Source organism: Balaenoptera acutorostrata, chromosome 3, assembly GCF_949987535.1.
Source record: "Balaenoptera acutorostrata chromosome 3, mBalAcu1.1, whole genome shotgun sequence".
In the NCBI taxonomy this organism is placed as follows: domain Eukaryota; kingdom Metazoa; phylum Chordata; class Mammalia; order Artiodactyla; family Balaenopteridae; genus Balaenoptera; species Balaenoptera acutorostrata.
The window spans coordinates 170,184,561-170,203,944 of record NC_080066.1 but is presented as its reverse complement, the minus strand read 5'-3'; the positions used below and the strand labels follow the sequence as shown (position 1 = coordinate 170,203,944).

At 45.5% G+C, this 19,384-nt stretch overlaps 3 protein-coding genes across 8 annotated transcripts in view; 1 reads left to right on the top strand and 2 right to left on the bottom strand.

Moving 5' to 3' along the window:
• LOC130707591 (cyclin-Y-like protein 1) overlaps positions 1 to 2,704 on the bottom strand; it is a 51,161-nt gene extending 48,457 nt beyond the window's left edge. For all 6 annotated transcript variants that reach the window (XM_057542802.1, XM_057542806.1, XM_057542803.1 and 3 more), the window contains exons 1-2: positions 2,637 to 2,704; positions 937 to 1,012 (exon numbers count right to left, since the gene is read on the bottom strand). The gene's annotated coding sequence lies outside the window, so the exon portion shown is untranslated. The remainder of the gene's footprint in view (positions 1 to 936; positions 1,013 to 2,636) is intronic.
• On the bottom strand, positions 719 to 15,325 carry LOC130707590 (ATP-dependent RNA helicase DDX24-like). Its single transcript, XM_057542799.1, is given in 8 exon segments — positions 719 to 1,012; positions 3,017 to 3,532; positions 3,792 to 3,945; positions 5,023 to 5,375; positions 5,377 to 5,557; positions 12,875 to 13,594; positions 14,211 to 14,308; positions 14,924 to 15,325. Coding segments are annotated over 6 exon segments (2,019 nt in total). The 5' UTR covers positions 13,590 to 13,594; positions 14,211 to 14,308; positions 14,924 to 15,325; the 3' UTR covers positions 719 to 912.
• A 3,717-nt stretch (positions 15,326 to 19,042) lies between these two features.
• Positions 19,043 to 19,384, top strand: part of LOC130707592 (cyclin-Y-like protein 1) — a 63,493-nt gene continuing 63,151 nt past the window's right edge. Inside the window, exon 1 of the mRNA XM_057542814.1 lies at positions 19,043 to 19,183. Coding sequence (XP_057398797.1) covers positions 19,111 to 19,183 — 73 coding nt within the window. The 5' untranslated portion in view covers positions 19,043 to 19,110. The remainder of the gene's footprint in view (positions 19,184 to 19,384) is intronic.

The window sequence follows — 19,384 nt, the reverse complement described above, 5'->3', positions numbered from 1 at the left end:
TGGCCCTTAGCATTTGCCTTATGTAGTGAGTTGCCCCTATGTTGGGGGCATAAATATTTACAATTGTTATATCTTCGTCTAGGATTGATCCCTCGGTCATTATGCAGTGAAGAGTCTTTATTTTACTTTATTTATTTATGCGATCCGTCAGCATTAGCTCGTTTAATTCGGTGATTACCCTATGGCGTAGGTAGCGTTATTACTCCCAATTTACAAATGATGACACTGAAACCAGACATACTAAGTCACACGCCGAAAGCTCACCCACTAAGCAGCAGCCAAGAAGCATTCAAACACTGGAAGTGTGGTCCCGGAGCCCATATGCCTAACCACCACTCTATGCTAATCTTTACCAGGTACATGTGCTGATATTAATGTCAGGATCAACAGCAGCTAACATTTAGGAAGTGCCACCTGGCTTTCTAAACTCCTCACACGTAATAACTTATTTCACCTTAATAAGAACTTAAGAAGTCGATACTGTAATAACTGCCATTTAACAAATGAAAAAATTGAGGCACAAAGACACTAAATAACTTGCTCAAGGGTACACAGCTGGGATTTAAGCCCAGGCAGGACTTAATTACCACACTCTTTTATTTCTCTACAAGCAGGGTAATCATTTTACATGCTAAACTTATGATGCCCATTTCATGGAAGAAACTAAGACTCTAACCTGCCAATACTAAGTAGCCTGCCCAACTCAAAAAGAAAGGGGCTATCTGATATTTGACATCAGACAGTGTCAAGAGGTTTTGGAGAATAACTCTCACCACAGTGTTCCAAAAGTGGCAGCAGCCAGTTGGTCACTAGATGCTCGTGGTATTCTCTGTTGCGTGAGGCCTTGGGACCAACAATTCCTCCTCCCTCAACCCTTGCTTTAAAAATTCCCCACTCAATGTTGGGAGATGCCTACAAATTCCCTGATGTCCCTACCTGGTAATGGATGACATGCTGGACTTTAGGAATATCCAGGCCCCGAGCTGCCACATCTGTTGCCAGGAGAACACAACTGTGGTGGAGAGAGAAAGCTCATTAATAATAACTAACGGCTATCATTAATCAAATTCTTACCACTGAGTACTCTAAACACAACAATCCCTACAAACACTATACGAGACAATACTATTACATATGTCCCTTTGACAGATAAAGAAGCTGAGGCTCAGAGAGATTAACTTCCCAAGGTATATATATGGCTGTTCAGTTGTGGAGCCAGGATCCAAACCTGGTTTTCACTGGCCGCAATCGACAAGCCACACTCTGCAATAATAAAGACTACCTCAAGTGCATTAAATGGGGCCATACTCTAGGTCGGTGACCTCATCTCCTATCACCCTCCCACTTAATTCCCTCCAGTCACACAGGCGTCCTTGCTCTCCTCGCTCTTCCTCAAACATGCCAAACCTGCTCTTGCCTCCCAGCCTGTGCACTTAGTGCACCTTAGGCCATAAAGGTCTTCCTCAGATATTCACATTTCCTTACTTTCTTCTACTCTCTGCTCAAATCTCACCTTATGAGAAAAGCCTCCCAGACCACACACCCACAGTCTGCACAACTCCCTATACAACTTTACTTCTTAGCACTTAGCACCACTTGACGAACTGCATACTTACTTCTCAGTTTATTACCTCCCTCCCCTGGGATGTAAACTCCATGACAGCAGGGACTTTGTACTACTCACTATTCTATTACCAGCCCCTAGAACAGTGCCAGGTTCACAGCAAGCACTCAATAATATGTACTGGGTGATGTTTCTTAATGTATGTGTAGTTTGAGGGGAGTCAAAAGCACCTGACGTATGTCTTAAAAACTTAAGATTTTAGGCCCTTCAGGGTCCCCACTTCCTGTATCTCTGAGATAGGGCTGCGGAATATGATGCAAACTAAAGTTTGTAAAATATTAAACCACCGCTCTAAGTCAAGGTCAGCAAACTTTTTCTGTCAAGGGCCAGAGGGTAAACTATTTTTGGCTTCGTGGGTGACGTCTGTTGAAACTACTCAACTCTGCCATTATAGCACAAAAACAGCTATAGACGATACATAAATAGGCCTCGCTGTGTTCCGATAAAACTTTACTTATAAAAACAGGCAAGAAGCCAGATCTGGCCCATGGGCTATCGTTTGCCAACTCCTGATCCAATGAACCACTAACTCTACTTACTAACATTCAGAGGGAAGTGAACCACTTGTTCTTGAAACTAATCTGTAACCGGTAACCTGACAAAACAATGTGGGCAAAAGCCAATTTAAAGCCCAGCTTCCCAGGCCCTCATTTTGACAATCTGCCCCGTGCTGCCTGCCTGACCATCACTCTGGCCCAAGAGCAGATGGACACGACAGCGTGAGCTCCGCAGTCTGACAGGCTGGTCTGAGGCCCAGCTCTACCACTTCCAAGCTGAGAAACCTTGGGCAAGCTTAAGTGCTTTTCTAAACCTTACTTTTTTTAATCTATAAAATAAGAATAATGACAAGTGGTAAGTATTAAAGCTAACATTTAGCAAGCTCATACCATGTGCCAAGCACTGTTCCGAACACTTCAAATGCATAAGTTCACTTACTCCTCAGAACAACCCTCTGCCATAACTTCTATTATTATACTGATTATGAGAAAACTGAAACACAAAGTAATCTGACCAGCTAGAAGTGACACAGCCAGGATTTGATCTCAAGCAGTCCGCTTCCAGTCTGTGCTCTTAACCGTGACTCTATTCTTCTTCTCAAGGATGTTCCAAGTGAATGAATGTAATAATGTATCTAAAATGCAAGCACAACACTTAATCTGTTGTTAAGTGTTCAATAATAATAGGTATTATTGTCACCATTACTCATTATTAAAGAAGTTTCTGTTGGGCATTCCCAGCAACCAAATGTACTAGATGAGAGTAAGCCTGCCTCACGCTGTGCAAAAAAAAAAAGGCTACCTTCTACCGATAAGGCTCCCACGAGAGAAGGTAGCTTCCCACCATCCTGGTGACCTAGACCCAATGGCTAATCTGTGCACAGGCCTGACTTACTCCTCCAGATGGGCAAACTGCTCCAGGTTTCTGAGCCTCTGCTTCTGGTGCATGCAGGCATGTAGGGTCAGTGGCATGATATCCAGGACTTTGAGGAGCCCAGAGAGGCGTTTGATGCAGGAGATACTGTTGGCAAACACTAAGGTGCGGCCTGCATACTGCATCAGGAAGTAGTACAGATATAAGTCTTTCTCATCAGTCTCACAATGGATCTTGGTCTCTGTAAGTGTCTCTACCGTGGCCTCCTTTCTTGTAAGGTCGATGACCTTGGGCTTGCCCCTCATGCCAATCTTCTGCATGAGGAGGTCAAGTTTGGCAGTTTTGTCAATTTTCTTAGCGTGCTTCTTGTGAAGGATTCGAGCAGGAGCTTGATGTACCAGGGTCAGCGTGGCCGAAAAAACAAGTGTCTGTCTCTTTGGGTTGTACTGGGAATCACTGAGCATCTCTAGCAGCTTTGAGAGCTCAGCAAAGTGGCCTTTCTCAACCATGCGGTCAGCCTCATCGACCACCAGGCACCTACGGATCCAGACAGACCCACATCACCTGGTTAGCAGCAGGTAAGAGGAGTCATCCACAGCATACTCTACCACCCCACCACCCCCAGGGCCCTCAACCAATCTCCCTCACACATGCTCGGTTTTCTAAAGGCCCAAGTCTGGCTAGTACCACACCATGGCACTTTGTAACAGGGAGAAGGCACTGCACACTGTACCATGTCACCTCAGGTCCGCTTCAGAACAGGGGGTGGGGGCAAGGGGGAGGTACTGTTTCTCACCTGAGCTGCCGAAGGTTGCTCAAATGAGGGTGCTTTTCTTTAACTAGCTCCCACAGCCGGCCTGGAGTGGCAATCACAATCTCAGGCTGACGGTTCAGCATCCTCTGCTGTTTCTGCGTGGACATTCCACCAACCAAAATAGCAGTTTTAATGCCTATGGTACACAAAACAAAAGGGACACTGTTATTCAGACTAATTGCTCAGTTCTTCCAACGCTGACACAGGCGCCCCCAGATTAGTAAAGGCTGCCAGTCACCAGCACAGCTCCCCTCTCCAGGGGGGTGCTAAGAGCTGGCTTGCCCTGTTGATGCCATTGCTAGAGGGCTTACCAGGTCTTCTATATGATCTAGGCCCTGACTATTTCCCCAACCTCATTTTTTTCTACTCTTTCCCCTCCAACCACACCAGTAGGGCTGGATTTGAACCCAGGCATGGTGACATCCAAAGCTCTGGAAAAAATGAGCAGTGGTGCACCACAGTGCTGGGAAAGATGTAACTTGTAGCTGTGACACACCTCCCCTAGGAGTTCCTGCCCATGCCCCTCAATTAAAATTAAACTGAATCTCCTCTGATGGCTAGTGTTCTCTTCTCCTCTCTAGTGGAGGACTTCGCAAGGTAGACAGTATGGAAGGAACACAAAGGATCATGCAAGCAAAGCGCTTAGTAAAGTGCCTTGTAATACACAGTCAGAGCTTGATAAGTAACTGCTCCTTTTACTATAAAATTGAAACCCCGACTCTGCAGCCTTTCCCAAAGAATTCCCTGAAAAAGTTAAGTTCTAATGCCCTAAGGCAGGAGTCAGCAAACCTTTCCAACAGTAAACATTTTTGGCCCTGTGGGCTAAATGGTCTCTGTACAATTACTACCTCTATTCCGCTCTGCATTGGTGATGCAAAAGTGACCATAGACATATGTAAATAAGTGGGTGTGGCAGCACTTTATTTACAAAAAAAAAAAAAAAGAAACCCAAACAGTGGTTTGCCAAACGCTGCCCCAAGTATCTACTGTATCCAGTAAGTTAACCAATTTCCTATGCAGCTAGAATAGCATTAGCTATGTGTTATCCTTGGGAGAATAAAGAATGTGTCACTCAAACAGTTTTCTGTCGGGCTTAATTCTCTGGCAGGAGAGAAAGATTCCCCCTAGAGGGCGGGCACAGCTGATTCACCTCTGCCACCCCAGCTACTGGAATCCTTTCAGGCAACATTTATTAAACGGAATTAAACCTCACCTGTAAACTTGGCCACAGCATCAATGTGTTGTTTGACTTGAACGGCTAGCTCTCGAGTGGGAGCCAGAACCAGTCCAAGCAGAGGACGCCTTGGATGTGCAATTCTGCCACCCAATTCTTGTTTGAACTTTCTAGTCTGCTCTTCATCAAGCTTGTCCTCCTTGTTTTCATCCTGTTTGGGAATGGGCGTCTCCCTGATCAGGGAAGAAGGTCCTTCACCGGCATCATCATCATCATCATCACAGGAGGGCAGCACCTGGTTTGAGACTGTAGCTCCAATCTTGGCTCTTGCCTGGCTGCGTGGTGCTCTAGCCTTCGCTCCAGCCTCCCTGGGCAGTGCTTCCAATCTCAACAGGCAAAGCTCCAGACTCAGTTCCAGCCCTGCCTGGTGATCCTGTCTCAACGCCAGCCTCATTACTGGTCTCCCCAAGTGGTGCTCCTGTGTTACTTAGAGCTGGGATAGGCTTCTTCTTCACCTGCCACTGCAGCACCGCATGAATCATTGGAATGGCAAAGGCAAGAGTTTTCCCACTTCCTTAGAAGAAGAACAAAAAACAAACAAAAAACAAACAAAAACAGTGTCAATCAACAGATGTACACACTTTTGCCTGAGGTTCTATCCTTTACACGGAATGAGGGACCCTGACATAGCCAAGTGCCACCCTGACCAATCCAAAGCTCCTTCTACCCTACACAGGTACAGCACCCCTACAGCTCTGCAACCAGAGGGCACCTGTAATTAGGAGTCTGAGGAAAAGTCTGACAGACTGGCATTGCGGGCTGAGGTCACCAATAAACTACAGACAAATGTCCAAACAATGAAACCCTAAAGAGATGGGCAAGTTGTGTGTGTGTGTGTGTGTGTGTGTCTGTTGCTGTTGTGAAGGAACACAAAATTGAAGGGTAAGGAATGAACATCTGTACAATACTTTCCCAAAACCTTTCTCTGGTGGGGAAGGAGGGAGTAAAAGAAAATTTTCTTAGTTTTCGAGAAAACTTTAAAACTTCTGTCTATGCTTGAACATTTTCAAACTAGCCTTTGAACGTATATGGAGCCCAAGTATTCACACCATCTGTGTGGACAAAAACAAACAAAACAAAACACTTCAAGCTGAGAATTTAAAGTGGTTCCAAAATTAAAATGCCTCAAGCAGAAGCAAATAAGTGATCTCTTTATGAAGAAACTTTTATCACAGAACTCAAAGAACTCTCAGAGGTAATTTTCAGAGGAAAATGAGCATCTCTCAGGAACGAGGTACTATAAGCAAGAACTATAACAACAACAAAAAAGAAAGCAAAAACAAACTCATAAAACTTCAGATAAGAAAAACAGCACTTTTCATCAGAAACAACAAATGCTACAAAACAGTGCAATGACATCTTTATCTGAAGACCTGGGGAAAAAAATCTGACAATCTACAACTCTACACTTAGCAAGAATCTCTTTCAAAACAAAATGCAAACTGAAGACTTTTGTAGGTATACAAAAGCTGAAAGAATTTATCATCAGCAGACCTAGTATACAAGAAATATTAAAGAAAGTCTTTCATGTAAAACAAAAGATGATATTCGCTGAAAATCTGGATCAACACGAAGGAATGAAGAGCACCAGAAACGGTGACATGGATAAATATTAAAAATGTCTTTTTCTTATTAAAACTTCTTTAAAAAATAATGGATTATTTAAAGCAAAAATAATAAAAATGTGTTTGGGGATTTCTAACACATAAAGTATAAAACAAAAAGCACAAAGCAAAGAAAAAATGGAATTATACTCTTGTTAACGTTCTTGTACTACATGTAAAGTAGTATATTATCACTTGAAGGCAGAGTATGATATACTAAAGACATCATCTGCGAACCCAAAAGCAACCTCCAAAAGGACATAACAAAGAGTTATAGCTAATAAGACAATAAAAAGATAAAATGGTATCACAAATATTCAATCCAAAAGAAGGTAGAAGAGTAACAAAGGAATAAACAATAGTTGGGAAAAATAGAAAACAAATAGCAAAACAGATTAAAACCCAACCATTATCAATAATCACATGAAATGTAAATGACCTCAACACAATTAAAAGACAGATAGTTGGATTAAACAGCAAGACCCAATTGTATGCTGCCTATAAGAAACTCGCTTTGAATAGAAAGATATAAATAGGACAAAAGTACAAGTATGGAAAAAGACACACCATGCTAACATTCATCAAAATAAAGCTGGAAAAGCTACATTAATAACCTGACAAAGGAGATTTTAGAACACAGAATACTTCAGGGAAAAAGAGGGCCTTTTCATAATGAAAAAACTGAATTCATTTAGAGGATACAATAGTCCTAAACATTTATGCATCTAATAACAGGGTTTCAACATTCACAAAACAAAAACTAACTGAACTGCAAGTAGTAAACTATCACTCAAGAAAAAATAAAAATATTTCTAATATGGTAAAGTAATTAAGTTCATAATTAAAAACCATCCTATACAGAAAAGTGCAAGCACAGATGAATTCTACCAAATATTTAAGGAAGGAAAATGCCAATTCTAAACACACTCTTTCAGAAAATTGAAGGGAATACTTCAACTCACTCTGAGGCCTGCATTACTCTGATTCCAAAATCAGTCAAAGACATTACAAGAAGACAAAACTACAAACCAATATCCTATTAACAGAAATTCAAAAACCATTAACAAAATTTTAGCAAATCAAATCCAACAATGTACAAATAATACACTGCGACTAAGTTCAGTTTACCATCATTATCAACAAACTGAAAATAAAAAAAACATATATCTCAATATACGCAGAAAAGGCGTTTAAAAGAACACAGTAACCATTCCTGATAAAAATCTTTCTGCAAACTAGAAACAGAAGAGAATTTTCTCAACCTGACAGAGGACAAATAGGAAAAAACCTACTGCTAACATCACACTTAATGATGAAACACTGAATATCTTTCCCCAAAGATCAGGAACGAAGCAATGATGCCCACTATAGCACTTCAATTCCAGTTGTACTGGAGTTTTAGCCGGTGCAACACATAAGACAAAAATAAACAAAAGGCACCCAGACTGGATGAATAATCATCTTTGAAGAAAATCCTATATAATCTTCAAGAAACCAGTTGATGGTACCAAGTTGCAGGATACAAGATCAATATACAAAAATGCAGATTTCTATTTATTAGCATCAGAAATAGGAAATCTTAAATTACCATTTACAAAAGCATCGAAAATATGACGTACTTAAGGATAAATCTAATAGATGTGCATACACTGAAAACTACAAAGCGCTGCTAAGAAAAACTGAAGACCTAAAAAAATGGAGAGCTATACCACATTCATGGACTGGAAGATTCTATATTGTCCAGATGTCATGTCCTCAGTTGGCTCTATAACCAATGCAATCCCAATCCGAATACCAGCTGACTTTTTTGTAGAAATTGAAAAACTGACTTTAAAATTCACCTTGAAACGCCAAGGGCCTAGAATAGCCAAAATAACTTTTAAAAAGAACAAAACTGGGGGCTTCCCTGGTGGCGCAGTGGTTGAGAGTCTGCCTGCTAATGCAGGGGACACGGGTTCGAGCCCTGGTCTGGGAGGATCCCACATGCCGCGGAGCGGCTGGGCCCGTGAGCCACAGCTGCTGGGCCTGCGCGTCTGGAGCCTGTGCCCCGCAACGGGAGGGGCCGCGATGGTGAGAGGCCCGCGCACCGCGATGAAGAGCGGTCCCCGCACCGCGATGAAGAGTGGCCCCCGCTTGCCGCAACTGGAGAAAGCCCTCGCACGAACCGAGGACCCAGCACAGCCAAAAATAAATAAAAAAAAAAAAAAAAAAAAAAAAAAAAAAAAAGAACAAAACTGGAGGACTTATGCTACCTGATTTTAAGACTTATTCTAAAGCTGCTGTATCCAACATAGTGACGTATTGGGAAAACAGTAAAGATAGACAAATAGATCAATGGCAAAGAAAAGACTCCAGAAATCGACCCACACCTATATGGTCACTGATTTTCAAAAAAGATGCAAAGGCAATTCAGTGGAGAAAGAGTAGTTTTTCAACAAACGGTGCTGGAATAATTAGGTAGCCACATGCAAAACAAAACCAAACCTTTGATCTGTATTTCTCCCCATAAAAGTTAACACAGGAAGGATCAGACTGAAACACAGAACCTAAAAACTAGTAACACTTCTACAAGAAAATATAGGAGAAAATCTTTGTGATCTTGTGTTAGGCAAAGGATTCTTAGGTAAGCACATCTGTAAAAGAAAAAGTGATCACTTAAACTTCATCAAAATAAGTAACTCTTGCTCTTCGAAAGACACTGCAAGGAGAATGAAGAAATAAGCCACAGACTGGGAGAAAAAAAAGCACATCACATATCTGATAAAGGAGGTGTATCTAGAATATATTATGAATTCAATAATAGGAAAACCACAACCCAATTAAAACATGGGCAAAAGAACTAAACAGACACCACCAAAGAAGATAATATGGATACAATTAGGCACTGGAAAAGACGCTGCTCAACGAGTCACTAGGGAAATACCAATGAAAGCCACCAGGAAATATCACTAAAATTTTTAAAGTCTAAATCAAATTAAAGACTGACCACACCAAGTACTGGCAAGGACATGGACCAATCTGAACTCTCATAACCTGGTGATTATGTAAAATGGTACAATCACTTTGGAAAACTCCTAAAAAGTTACATTTACCATAAGACCTAGCCATTCCACACCTAGGTATTTACCCAACAGAAATCAAAGCATATATCCATACAAAGACTGATACACCAATATTTATGATAGTTTTACTTGTAAATGCCAAAAACTAGGAAGAACAGAACTATATCCATCAATAGATAAACAAACTGTACTCTATCCATACAGTGGAATACTACTCATCCATAAAAAGAAACGAACCATTGGTATTTGCAGTAACATGGCTGAACCTCAAAGTATGCTGAGTTAAAGAGCAGACACTCTCCCTCCCCAAAATACATATTGTATGATTCCATTTTAAAATTCTGGAAAATGCAAACTAATTGATAGCGATAGAAAGACTATCAGAGGTTACCTGGGGATGAACAAGGAGGGGAGCCTAGGTAGGGAAGGAGGGATTATTAAGGGGCCCAAACATCTTTTGGGGGTGATGGATATATTCATTATCTGCATTGGCAGCAGTTTGCCCACAGCCCCAAAAGTCTTTGAGACTAGGACCTGTGGATTCACAGCATTCCATAGAAATAGCCTGATAGGAGCTGTGGTATAAATCCAAATGTCAATCTCTAGCCACAGTGGCTCACATCTCTCCTCTGCCTTCCGGAAACAGACTTCCAGGCCTCTCTGCACATACCAAAGTAGTGTAGCCGAATGCTTAACAGCACATAGACCTAGTCTAGAACTATTCAAGCACTACCGCTTTTCAGTGGGGCAGTTTTAGGGACACTGTCTACCCTCTATGAGGCCGAGTTTCCTCTTCAGTAAGATGGGAATAATAACGGAACCTACCTCAGGGTAGTTTTGAGAAACTGAGTTCATGCAGGTAACACAGGGCGTGACGTATTTTAAATGTTAAATAAATGTTCTAAGCTATTACTGTTACCTCCATCCCCCTTTCCTGGCTTTTTCTCCCTCTTCCATTTTTATGACTCTTATACAGGACCTCACCTCAAGTTTCCTGACCACACTTCCAGAAATCCAAGGCACAGAGTGTCTAGATCAGGGGTCCCCAACCCCCAGGCCATGGACCGGTAGCGGTCTGTGGCCTGTTAGGAACCAGGCCGCACAGCAGGAGGTGAGCGGCCGGCGAGTTAGCGAAGCTTCATCTGTATTTACAGCCGCTCCCCATTGCTCAAATTACTCCCTGAGCTCGGCCTCCCGTCAACATTATGGTGAACTGTATGATTATTTCGTTATATATTACAATGTAACTAACAGTAATAGAAATAAAGTGCACAATAAATGTAATGCACTTGAACCATCCTGAAACCACCACCCATCCCCTTCCGTGGAAAAACTGTCTTCCACAAAACCGGTCCCTGGTGCCAAAAAGGTTGGGGACCGCTGGTCTACATGGTCTAGCTCTGAAATGGAGCAGGACCCTATGGTCCTCACCTCCCATGTCCTCTGCCTGCCTTTGTCTGTGGAAAAACTTCAGCCAAAGAATAAGTTTAATCAAAGAAGTGAGAAAATGCAGAAGCAAAGGAAAGCAGTCCAACAAGACCAAATCATAAAAGTTTAGTCAATAAGCATAGCTAAGGACCTTTAGTTCCTTCTCAAGGGCTATAGATAATATTCTGAGCCATATCCTGTGAGCTATCTTGTAGATACCTTCTGTGTATCTACAGATAAAACGCCCACCAGGTGGAAAAAGTTAACTACATGATGACCAGACTGTAGCCATGACATAACCTGCCATTCCGAGAACTGGCCTCAAGAAAATGGAAACAAACCGACCCTGGAACTGAAGATTGACTGTACTTAAAACAATGAAGACGATGCTGGTCAGACCACCAATGACCAATTTCAAGATGACTGTCAACAGCTGACTCTGCTGTTTCTGCATGCGGCCCCCTCCCCTCCATCTATAAAAGCTCTTGTCCACTGGATGGGGGCGGGGGGTCGGCCTTCAGACAGGAGCACCCCCCACCCTGCCCCCCCACCGCCCCCGTTGCCGGCATCCAAAATAAAGCTAACTTTCCTTTCCACCAAGCTGGCCTCTTTATTGGCTTTTGAGCGGCGAGCAGCTGGACCCACTTTTGGTTACAGTTCTATGCCATACAATATAGTAGCCACTAGCCACACACAGCTGTCACATTCTTAAAAGGTGGTTACTCTAAACTGAGATGGGCGGCAAGTTGAAAATACACATCAGAGTCTGAAAACAGTATAAAAATAAGAATGTAAAATATCTCAATAATTTTACATTCATTGCGTACTGAAATATGCTATGTAGTTGGTTAAATATATTGTTAAAATTAATTTTCACTTTCTAAAAACCTTTTTTAATATGGCTCCTAGGAAATTTTAAGTTACATATGTGGCTCACATTACATATATATTTCTATTGGTTATTGCTGGTCAAGTTAGACTAATAGCTCCAGGCTTGTATTGCTCTTTCCCCCATCAGTAGTTGAGTCTCCCCAGGGTGAGTCAACCTGTCCTGGCTTCACAAAGTCTTAGATGGCCCAAGGAATGAGGGATCTTCAAACAATGCCTAGTCCCAACAGTCACCTCCTGCCCAAATCTGCCTACCAAATCCACCCAAAGGTTATCACAAACGCAAATCCTTCCAATGCCAATAAACCCACCAACTCCCAACGCAGCCCTTTTTATCTTTGGACAACTCTTGCGAATGAGACACTTCTTCCTTATACTAATGAAGATCTACCTCTCCAGAGGGCTGATCTTAGCCCTACTTTACCTCTGAGCCATTCAGAAAAGGCTCAAGACCTGGAAAAAAACTACCATTTACAGATCACTTACAATGCACTGTGTAAATTTTAGTTTACTATTGTTTTTTGTTACTCGTTTGCTATTGTGTAAATGTATAAATTTAGTAGGCACTTACATTTAACCCACATAGCAAAAGAAGCAGGTACTGTAGTTGTCCATCTCCATTTTATAATAGGGTCTACAGGGCGCAGAGAAATAAAGTGACCTGCCTAGGGCACCAATCAGGAAGTGGCCTCTTTCAACCCAGAGCTAGCCGACCTCTGAAAACCTTCACTCAACAGTGCTTTTGTGGTCATGCCCCCAACATTCCCGTCTCCCAGCCAACCAGCCTGTTAGCAGCCACAAGCTCAATCCAGAAGCAATCTTGCCCTGGCCAGATAAGGATGCCCTTACCTGTCTCAGCAGCCCCAAGGATGTCCAGTTTGTCACGAATGGCAGGTGCCAAGGTCAGAGCTTGGACTGGTGTGGGCGCAGAGAAGCCTAGGAAGCTGAGCGCTCGGAGAACTGGCTTGGGTACAAACAGATCCTTCCAAGCTGATACATCTGCCTTGCGATCACGCATTTCAGGCATCCACGTCTTTGCTCTTTTGGGCACCTTTGGAGTAGTACCCTGGGGAGGCTCTGATTTTTTTTTCCCTTTCTTGTTCTTCTTTTTTGGAACCGTCTGGGCCGGGCTTTCTGATGCCATCTCCCCTACCTCTGGATCAGGACAAACTGTGCCATCTCCCTGGGGCCCTGGCTCAGTATCTTTGCCCTCAAACACTTTCTGGGCACTGCTTCCTTCAGTTTCCACAGCTCTACTCTTCTTCAACTTCATCTTCTTCTTTGAGGAGGTAGACTCTCCTTCCTCCTCTCCTTCTGAAACAGCTTGTGACTTTCTCTTCTTGGGCTCCTCCTTTGAGAAGAGACTGGAGGAACCCTCCCCAGAGGAGACCAACTGATAATCCGTCAGTTCCTCAAAGCACACCAAGTCATCCATCTGTCCGTTTGCAAACATATTTGGGTCAATCTTCACCTGCTTCCATTTTCCCACAACTCTGATGCCCTTCCTCTGAATTCTGCCATAGTTTGGTGGCTCTGGCCTCGATTTTTTCTCTTTCAGCTTCATGGTTGCTGAAAAGGAGAGAAATGTTCCATTAGATTGGCAACTGAGAAGCACAGGGTTCTGAGGCAACAGATAGTTTCTAAGCAGCCTACAGAGTATCACGCCCTGCAAAGAAGTGAAGACACAAAGATGGCTCTAACGCTGATGCTGCCAGCTAGAGAAGATCAAAGAAGGAAAGAAATGTACCCGCAGAGCGGGCAGCTTGGCCTGCAACAGAGGGGACACAGGAGGTGTGGCAAAGACACATGAGCGAGATCTGGTGTGCATTCCAGATGCAATGACGACCGCTCGTGTGCCCTTGGCAGCTCCTGCTTAATCCTCTCTGAACCTCAGCGTTCTCATATTTTTAAAAGGGGGGAGGGGTTTACTAGCTAGGTCACAAAATGTTCTCTGCAATAAATAACATTCTCTAAAGCATGGTGGGTGAAGCCTGCCACTCCCAAGCCACTCTGAAGGTTGAATAAGAATCTGAGGGGGTCGCTGGAGGGTGGGTGAGGGGGACAGCTTTATTAAGAGTGCACAGAGCCTTCTTCCTTCTCAAGCCTTGCCCCAAGAGGGCAGATGCCTTTGCCACCACTCTGACCTTTGCCAGATGGCTTAAAACCCAACCAGCTTTTTCATTACCTTTTAAGTGATTTAAAAACAAGTGATCTATGCACAAGTCGTCAGACTGGAACTCGAGCCACGTTCTCCCTTTTCAGAAAGGCCGAGAAAAATAGATCCTGTGGAAAGACAAAGGGAAACCTTGGTTCAAATCTGGACCCGTCACTGGCCAGCTCTGGGTCTGGGGTGCACGTATTAATCACTGTGAGCCTCGTTCCTCGTCTGGAAAATGGGGATGATGAGGGTGTATGTCTCCTTGGATCGTCACGCGAAGACAAAAAGGTGACGCACGCCCAGAACCGCTCAGCATGGCGCCCCGCCGGCAAAGCAACCCAGAGCGCAACGAAGGTTCACCCCCATCATGGGCTACGCCGCGATCACAAGCAACCCGGATCAACGATGGGGCGAAGGGAGGAGGCACATGGGGGCGAGGACGCGGACTGCGACCGAGAGAGCAAGCGGGGTGGGGGTGGGGGTGGGGTCCCTCCTCCTGGCGCCCGGCCAGGAGCCCGGCGCTGGCGCCTCGCGTCAGGCACGAACCGGCTCACGAAGCAGAGAAACCGAGGGGCCCCCGGCGCAGGGTCGACCAGGCCGCTTGACGAGGCCGGCGGCCGCCCTCTCTGGTCCCGAGAACACAACGGCCTGGAGAGCCCCGCGCTGGGAGGCCGCCTCCAGCTGCTCTCGGGTGCCGGCTCCGGCCCCGGCCCCACTACGGCTCCGGCCTCGGTACTCACCGTAGAGGGACGCCGACCAACCACCTCACACACTGCTGCACCAGCCCTCCTCGGCCGAGTCCACCGCAGTTCCGGGGAGGGGCTTGCGCTCACGCACGCCTTTGCGTTGGGAAGGAAGTCCCGCCCCCATTCTAGACCCCGCCCTTAATTCGCTGCGCGGGGCGGGCTTTCGCAGTCCGGGTACCGAGAGCGCGGACGGTGGGTGCAATGGGTTGCGCGGGTAGGTCCTCCTCTCGGGCTTAGGGAGCGGGAGCAACAGGTGGAGCCCGCCGTACCTCCTCTGAAGGGGCTCTGTTCTAGCTCATGTATGGGAACGTAAGTTCTTGTATTCTTGCTTTGGTTTTAGCGCAGGGGCTGTTTACGTACTAGCTGTGTGCCTGAAGCCTCGCAAACGTTTTAGCATTTAATTTACAACTCAACCAGCCTGTATTGGAGGTGTTGTTTTCTGCAGGTTTTCATGCCTCGCCTGTTGCTCACTGATGGTTGGGGAAGGTCTGGCTGCCTCCAATAATCAAGCTAAACTGGGTCCTTTGTTATATGCAGAGAAATCAGCTTCACGGTAGTTAATCTTTTTTTCGATGTGGGGACCACCAGACCATCTGGGAAACCTTTCCCACGCACTGTCTCTATGTCCGGTGACTTTGGGAAGTCCTAAAGGACAACGGGGAAATTCACTAAGCTTAGGTCGAGTGAGCCTCCCCACCACCCCGGAGCCAGCATGGGACACAGCTGAACTCATTTCTTGGAGGAACTTGCCAGTGTGTCCCCAAGAGCCTGGGTGGCATAGTCTGTGCCCAACTGGTGCCTGAAGCCTACGGGGACTGCACTTCCTGTGCTCCGGACTTCCTCATAGGTACTTTTCCATCTGGCTGTTCATTTGTATCCTTTAATATCCTTTGTAATAAATCAGTAATGGTGAGTAAACTGCTTTCGTGAGATCTGTGAGCCTTTTGGCAAATTATCAAACCCAAGGAAGAGGTCATGTTACGGAAGGCTAGTCTGTGTGCCTGACAAACAGTGAGGCCAAACAATACCAAAACGTCAGTTCGGAGCAGAGAAAGGTATGTTGCAGGGCCCTTCAAGGAGACGGGTGGCTCATGCCTTAAAAACCCAGAACTCCCCAAGCTTTCAGCAAAGCCCTTTTATAGGAAAGGTGAGGGAGGGGCGTGGTGAGTGGTTGCAGACTTCCTGGTGTCACATCCCTTGTTCTTGAGGTCAGGTCACGGTCGGGTCACCATGTTCCTGTTAGCCTCCACCAAACAAATGTTATTCTCTGTTCTGACAAGGAAGGGCAAGGTCCCAGGGCACAGCTTTCACCCTTCGAGGTCCAGGCACTGCCTAAGAGGAGGGGTTCCCTGTGCAGACAGGTTACCCTGCCCGGGAGCCTTAGTCCAGCAGCCGGTCTGGGTCCTCCCGCCAGTGCCCAGGCCCCGCTAAGGAGGCAGATCTCAGCTGCTGGCGCCCGCAGGGCCAGGTCCCCAAACACTGCCCAGCTGTCATCACTAAGGAACCCAGGCTCCCAGAACCCCAAGGGCCCTCAGGCTCCTCAGGCCGCCCAGACAGAGGCCGGTCCCATGGTCGGTGACCCATGGAGACCGCTGCACGACCAAAACAACCCAAAAAACCTGTTCTGCTTAAGTTACCTAGAGTGACTTCCGTTATCTGCAGCCAAACCCTGACTAATAGATGCATTGAACACATACACACACACACACACACGCACGCACGCACAAAGTTATCTCTTAAAAATGATTTTTAGTATTAGCAAGATTGAACACGTTTTCAAATATTTATCGGCCATGTATAATTCTCTTTTTAGGAACCACGTCTTATAATCTGAGTTCCTGTTTAAAGACAGTTCTTTTGAAAAACTGTTTCATAAGAACTCTCTTTACATTGGGGATTCTAATGATGCAAAGAGTATTGCGTGTTTTTTTTTTTCCCCTCAGTAGATTCCATGTCTCTTACCCTTGTTTGTGGTGTTTTTAATGTCACATGTGGTCTGATGGTACCAATCTCTACTGTTCCATAGGTTGTCTTTCTAGCTGTCTTCTAGTGACAGGAAATTCAGAGAAACCAATAGGCCTGTTTCTCCAGGAGGGGGATGTCCCTCATGCCCTGAATTCTGCCAGGAAAGTAGACTGGATACCAAGTGACGCGGAGGAGGGGCTCCTGCAACCTTGCTGTGAAAACCTCTCCCCTCTGTGTCCCATGGACAGTGTCACCCAGTATCCCAGGGGAAACTGGAGCAGTTTTTGCTGAGCTGTTTGGGGCTGTTGTCCTAAAGCTAAGCAGGGGTGGGGGTGGGGGACAGACAGGTCCTAGGTCTGGTCCCTCATGTCCTTGTATTGCACAAGGGACAAAGCCTCATTTCCCAGGACATTCAAGCATATTCCAAGCAGAGGCCTCTTCCACCCCTGATTCTGCCCCTTCTTTCATTTCCTGCCCCTCCTTTTCCCCCCAGCTTCACACTGAGATTCTCACTTTCCCCTTTTTTCTCCTTATTCATTCTTTCATTCAAAACACATTTACTGGGACTTCCCTGGCGGTCCAGTGGATAGGACTTCGCCTTCCAATGCAGGGAGTGCAGGTTCGATCCCTGGTCGGGGAGATAAGATCCCACATGCCTCACGGTCTGAAAACCAAAACATAAAACAGAAGAAATAGTGTAATAAATTCATTAAAGACTTTAAAAATGGTCCACATCAAAAAAAATCTTAAAAAAAAAAAATTTACTGAGCTCCTGACCCAGGGGAAGAAGACAGACAAATCTACACTTTTCATGAGACTTATTCCACTAGGGGTAAGGAACAGAAAGAAGTAAGTGTAATAATAGCACCTATTTTGTGAGTGCCTATGTGCGTCCAAACTAAGGCACATCAAGGGTAATTCACTTGCCAAAGGTCACAACTAAGGATTCCAACCCAGGCACTGGTCAGAGATCATGCTGTTAACCAGCAACCCATACTGCCTCCTTGGTTATTACAGATATGAGATTAGGGCTCTGTGCCATTTGTCAGCCAAGGTAAAATGTTTTGTGCTACGAATTTGTAAATCATGGCAGGCAGGGGAAGGACAATCTCATATAAAATAAAGTTCACAAGAATTGCAGTCGAGTTTTATGAAAAGGAGGACTATGGATTTCTCACATATCCAAGAAGGGATTTTGAAAGGGAAAATAATGCTCCCGCGGAAGACTCACCCACGCGGGCCTCACCCTTGCATTAGCGTGCAAAGGTGAGTTCTACCTGGCACCAAGCCTGGGAAGAGATAGATTCACTTCCTCCTTGGACTTTTGGGCTTAGACGTCATCCAGCATGGAGGGGATGGAAAAAGAGATGCCATGCAAATGGAAATCAGAAGAAAGCTGGAGTAGCAATTCTCATATCAGACAAAATAGACTTTAAAAGAAAGACTCTTCCAAGAGACAAAGAAGAACACTGCATAATGACCGACGGATCAGTCCTAGATGAAGATATAACAATTGTAAATATTTATGCCCCCAACATAGGGGCAACTCAATACATAAGGCAAATGCTAACGGCCATGAAAGGGGAAGCTGACAGTAACACAGTCACAGTAGGGGACGTTAACACCCAGCTGGCGTCCTCGGCAGCCTCACTACCTGCAGAACTTCTGACACTGCTCTTCTTTCGCAGATAGTGACCTCGCAGGGTAGGCAGGGGCGCAGGAGGTGGGTGGGGGAGAGAGCAACAGGACTCCACTCACTGTATCCCTCTCTGCTTCCATCCAGGGCTGCTGTCACTGTGACCAGAGGTGAGTGTGCTGGGAAGGGGCTTGAGCCCACCTTTACCAGGAGACTTTGGGAACCTCCAGTCTTGTATCAACCCAGGTCACTCTGAAGCCCTAAGACTTAGGCTGGGTGGGCAGTGGGCGGGGAAAGATGGATTATTAGAGGTGAACAGGATTCTGGAGATCAGGGAGCCAAGTAAAGTCATTATTAACTTTAAAAGCTGTGGTCTGTGCAGATTTGGGGGGCAGGCTGGAAGTGACCGCAGGCTCCTATAGGACAGAGGACAAGTCTGGGGCAACAGAGAGGTGCCCCTGCCCTCCCCCCACCAGTCCATCATAAATCAGGCAGAGCACTTCTGATTTTCACACTCCGTTTCTCGGAAAGATAGTGGTGTCCTTGGCTCTCCACCTAGTGTTCCCACACTGCCTCCAAGATGTCAGCTAAAGCCATAGAGAGCGGGGGAGGAGATGCCACTGACCCCTTCCGGCCGGAATCCCCCTCTGATGGTGAGTGCCCTAGGGAAGCTCCAGAGGGCGGGGTGGCCCAGGGCTTGGGGTACCTGAACGAGGGCGGAGGGGGTCTGGGTTCTGGCCTGGAGCTGCCACCAGGTGCACTGTGCCCCATCAGGTCTCTAACCTCCTGGGCCTCACACTCCTGCTCTGTGAAGTCTGGAACCTGCCAGCTCCGCGTTGGTGCTGGGTCTCCCT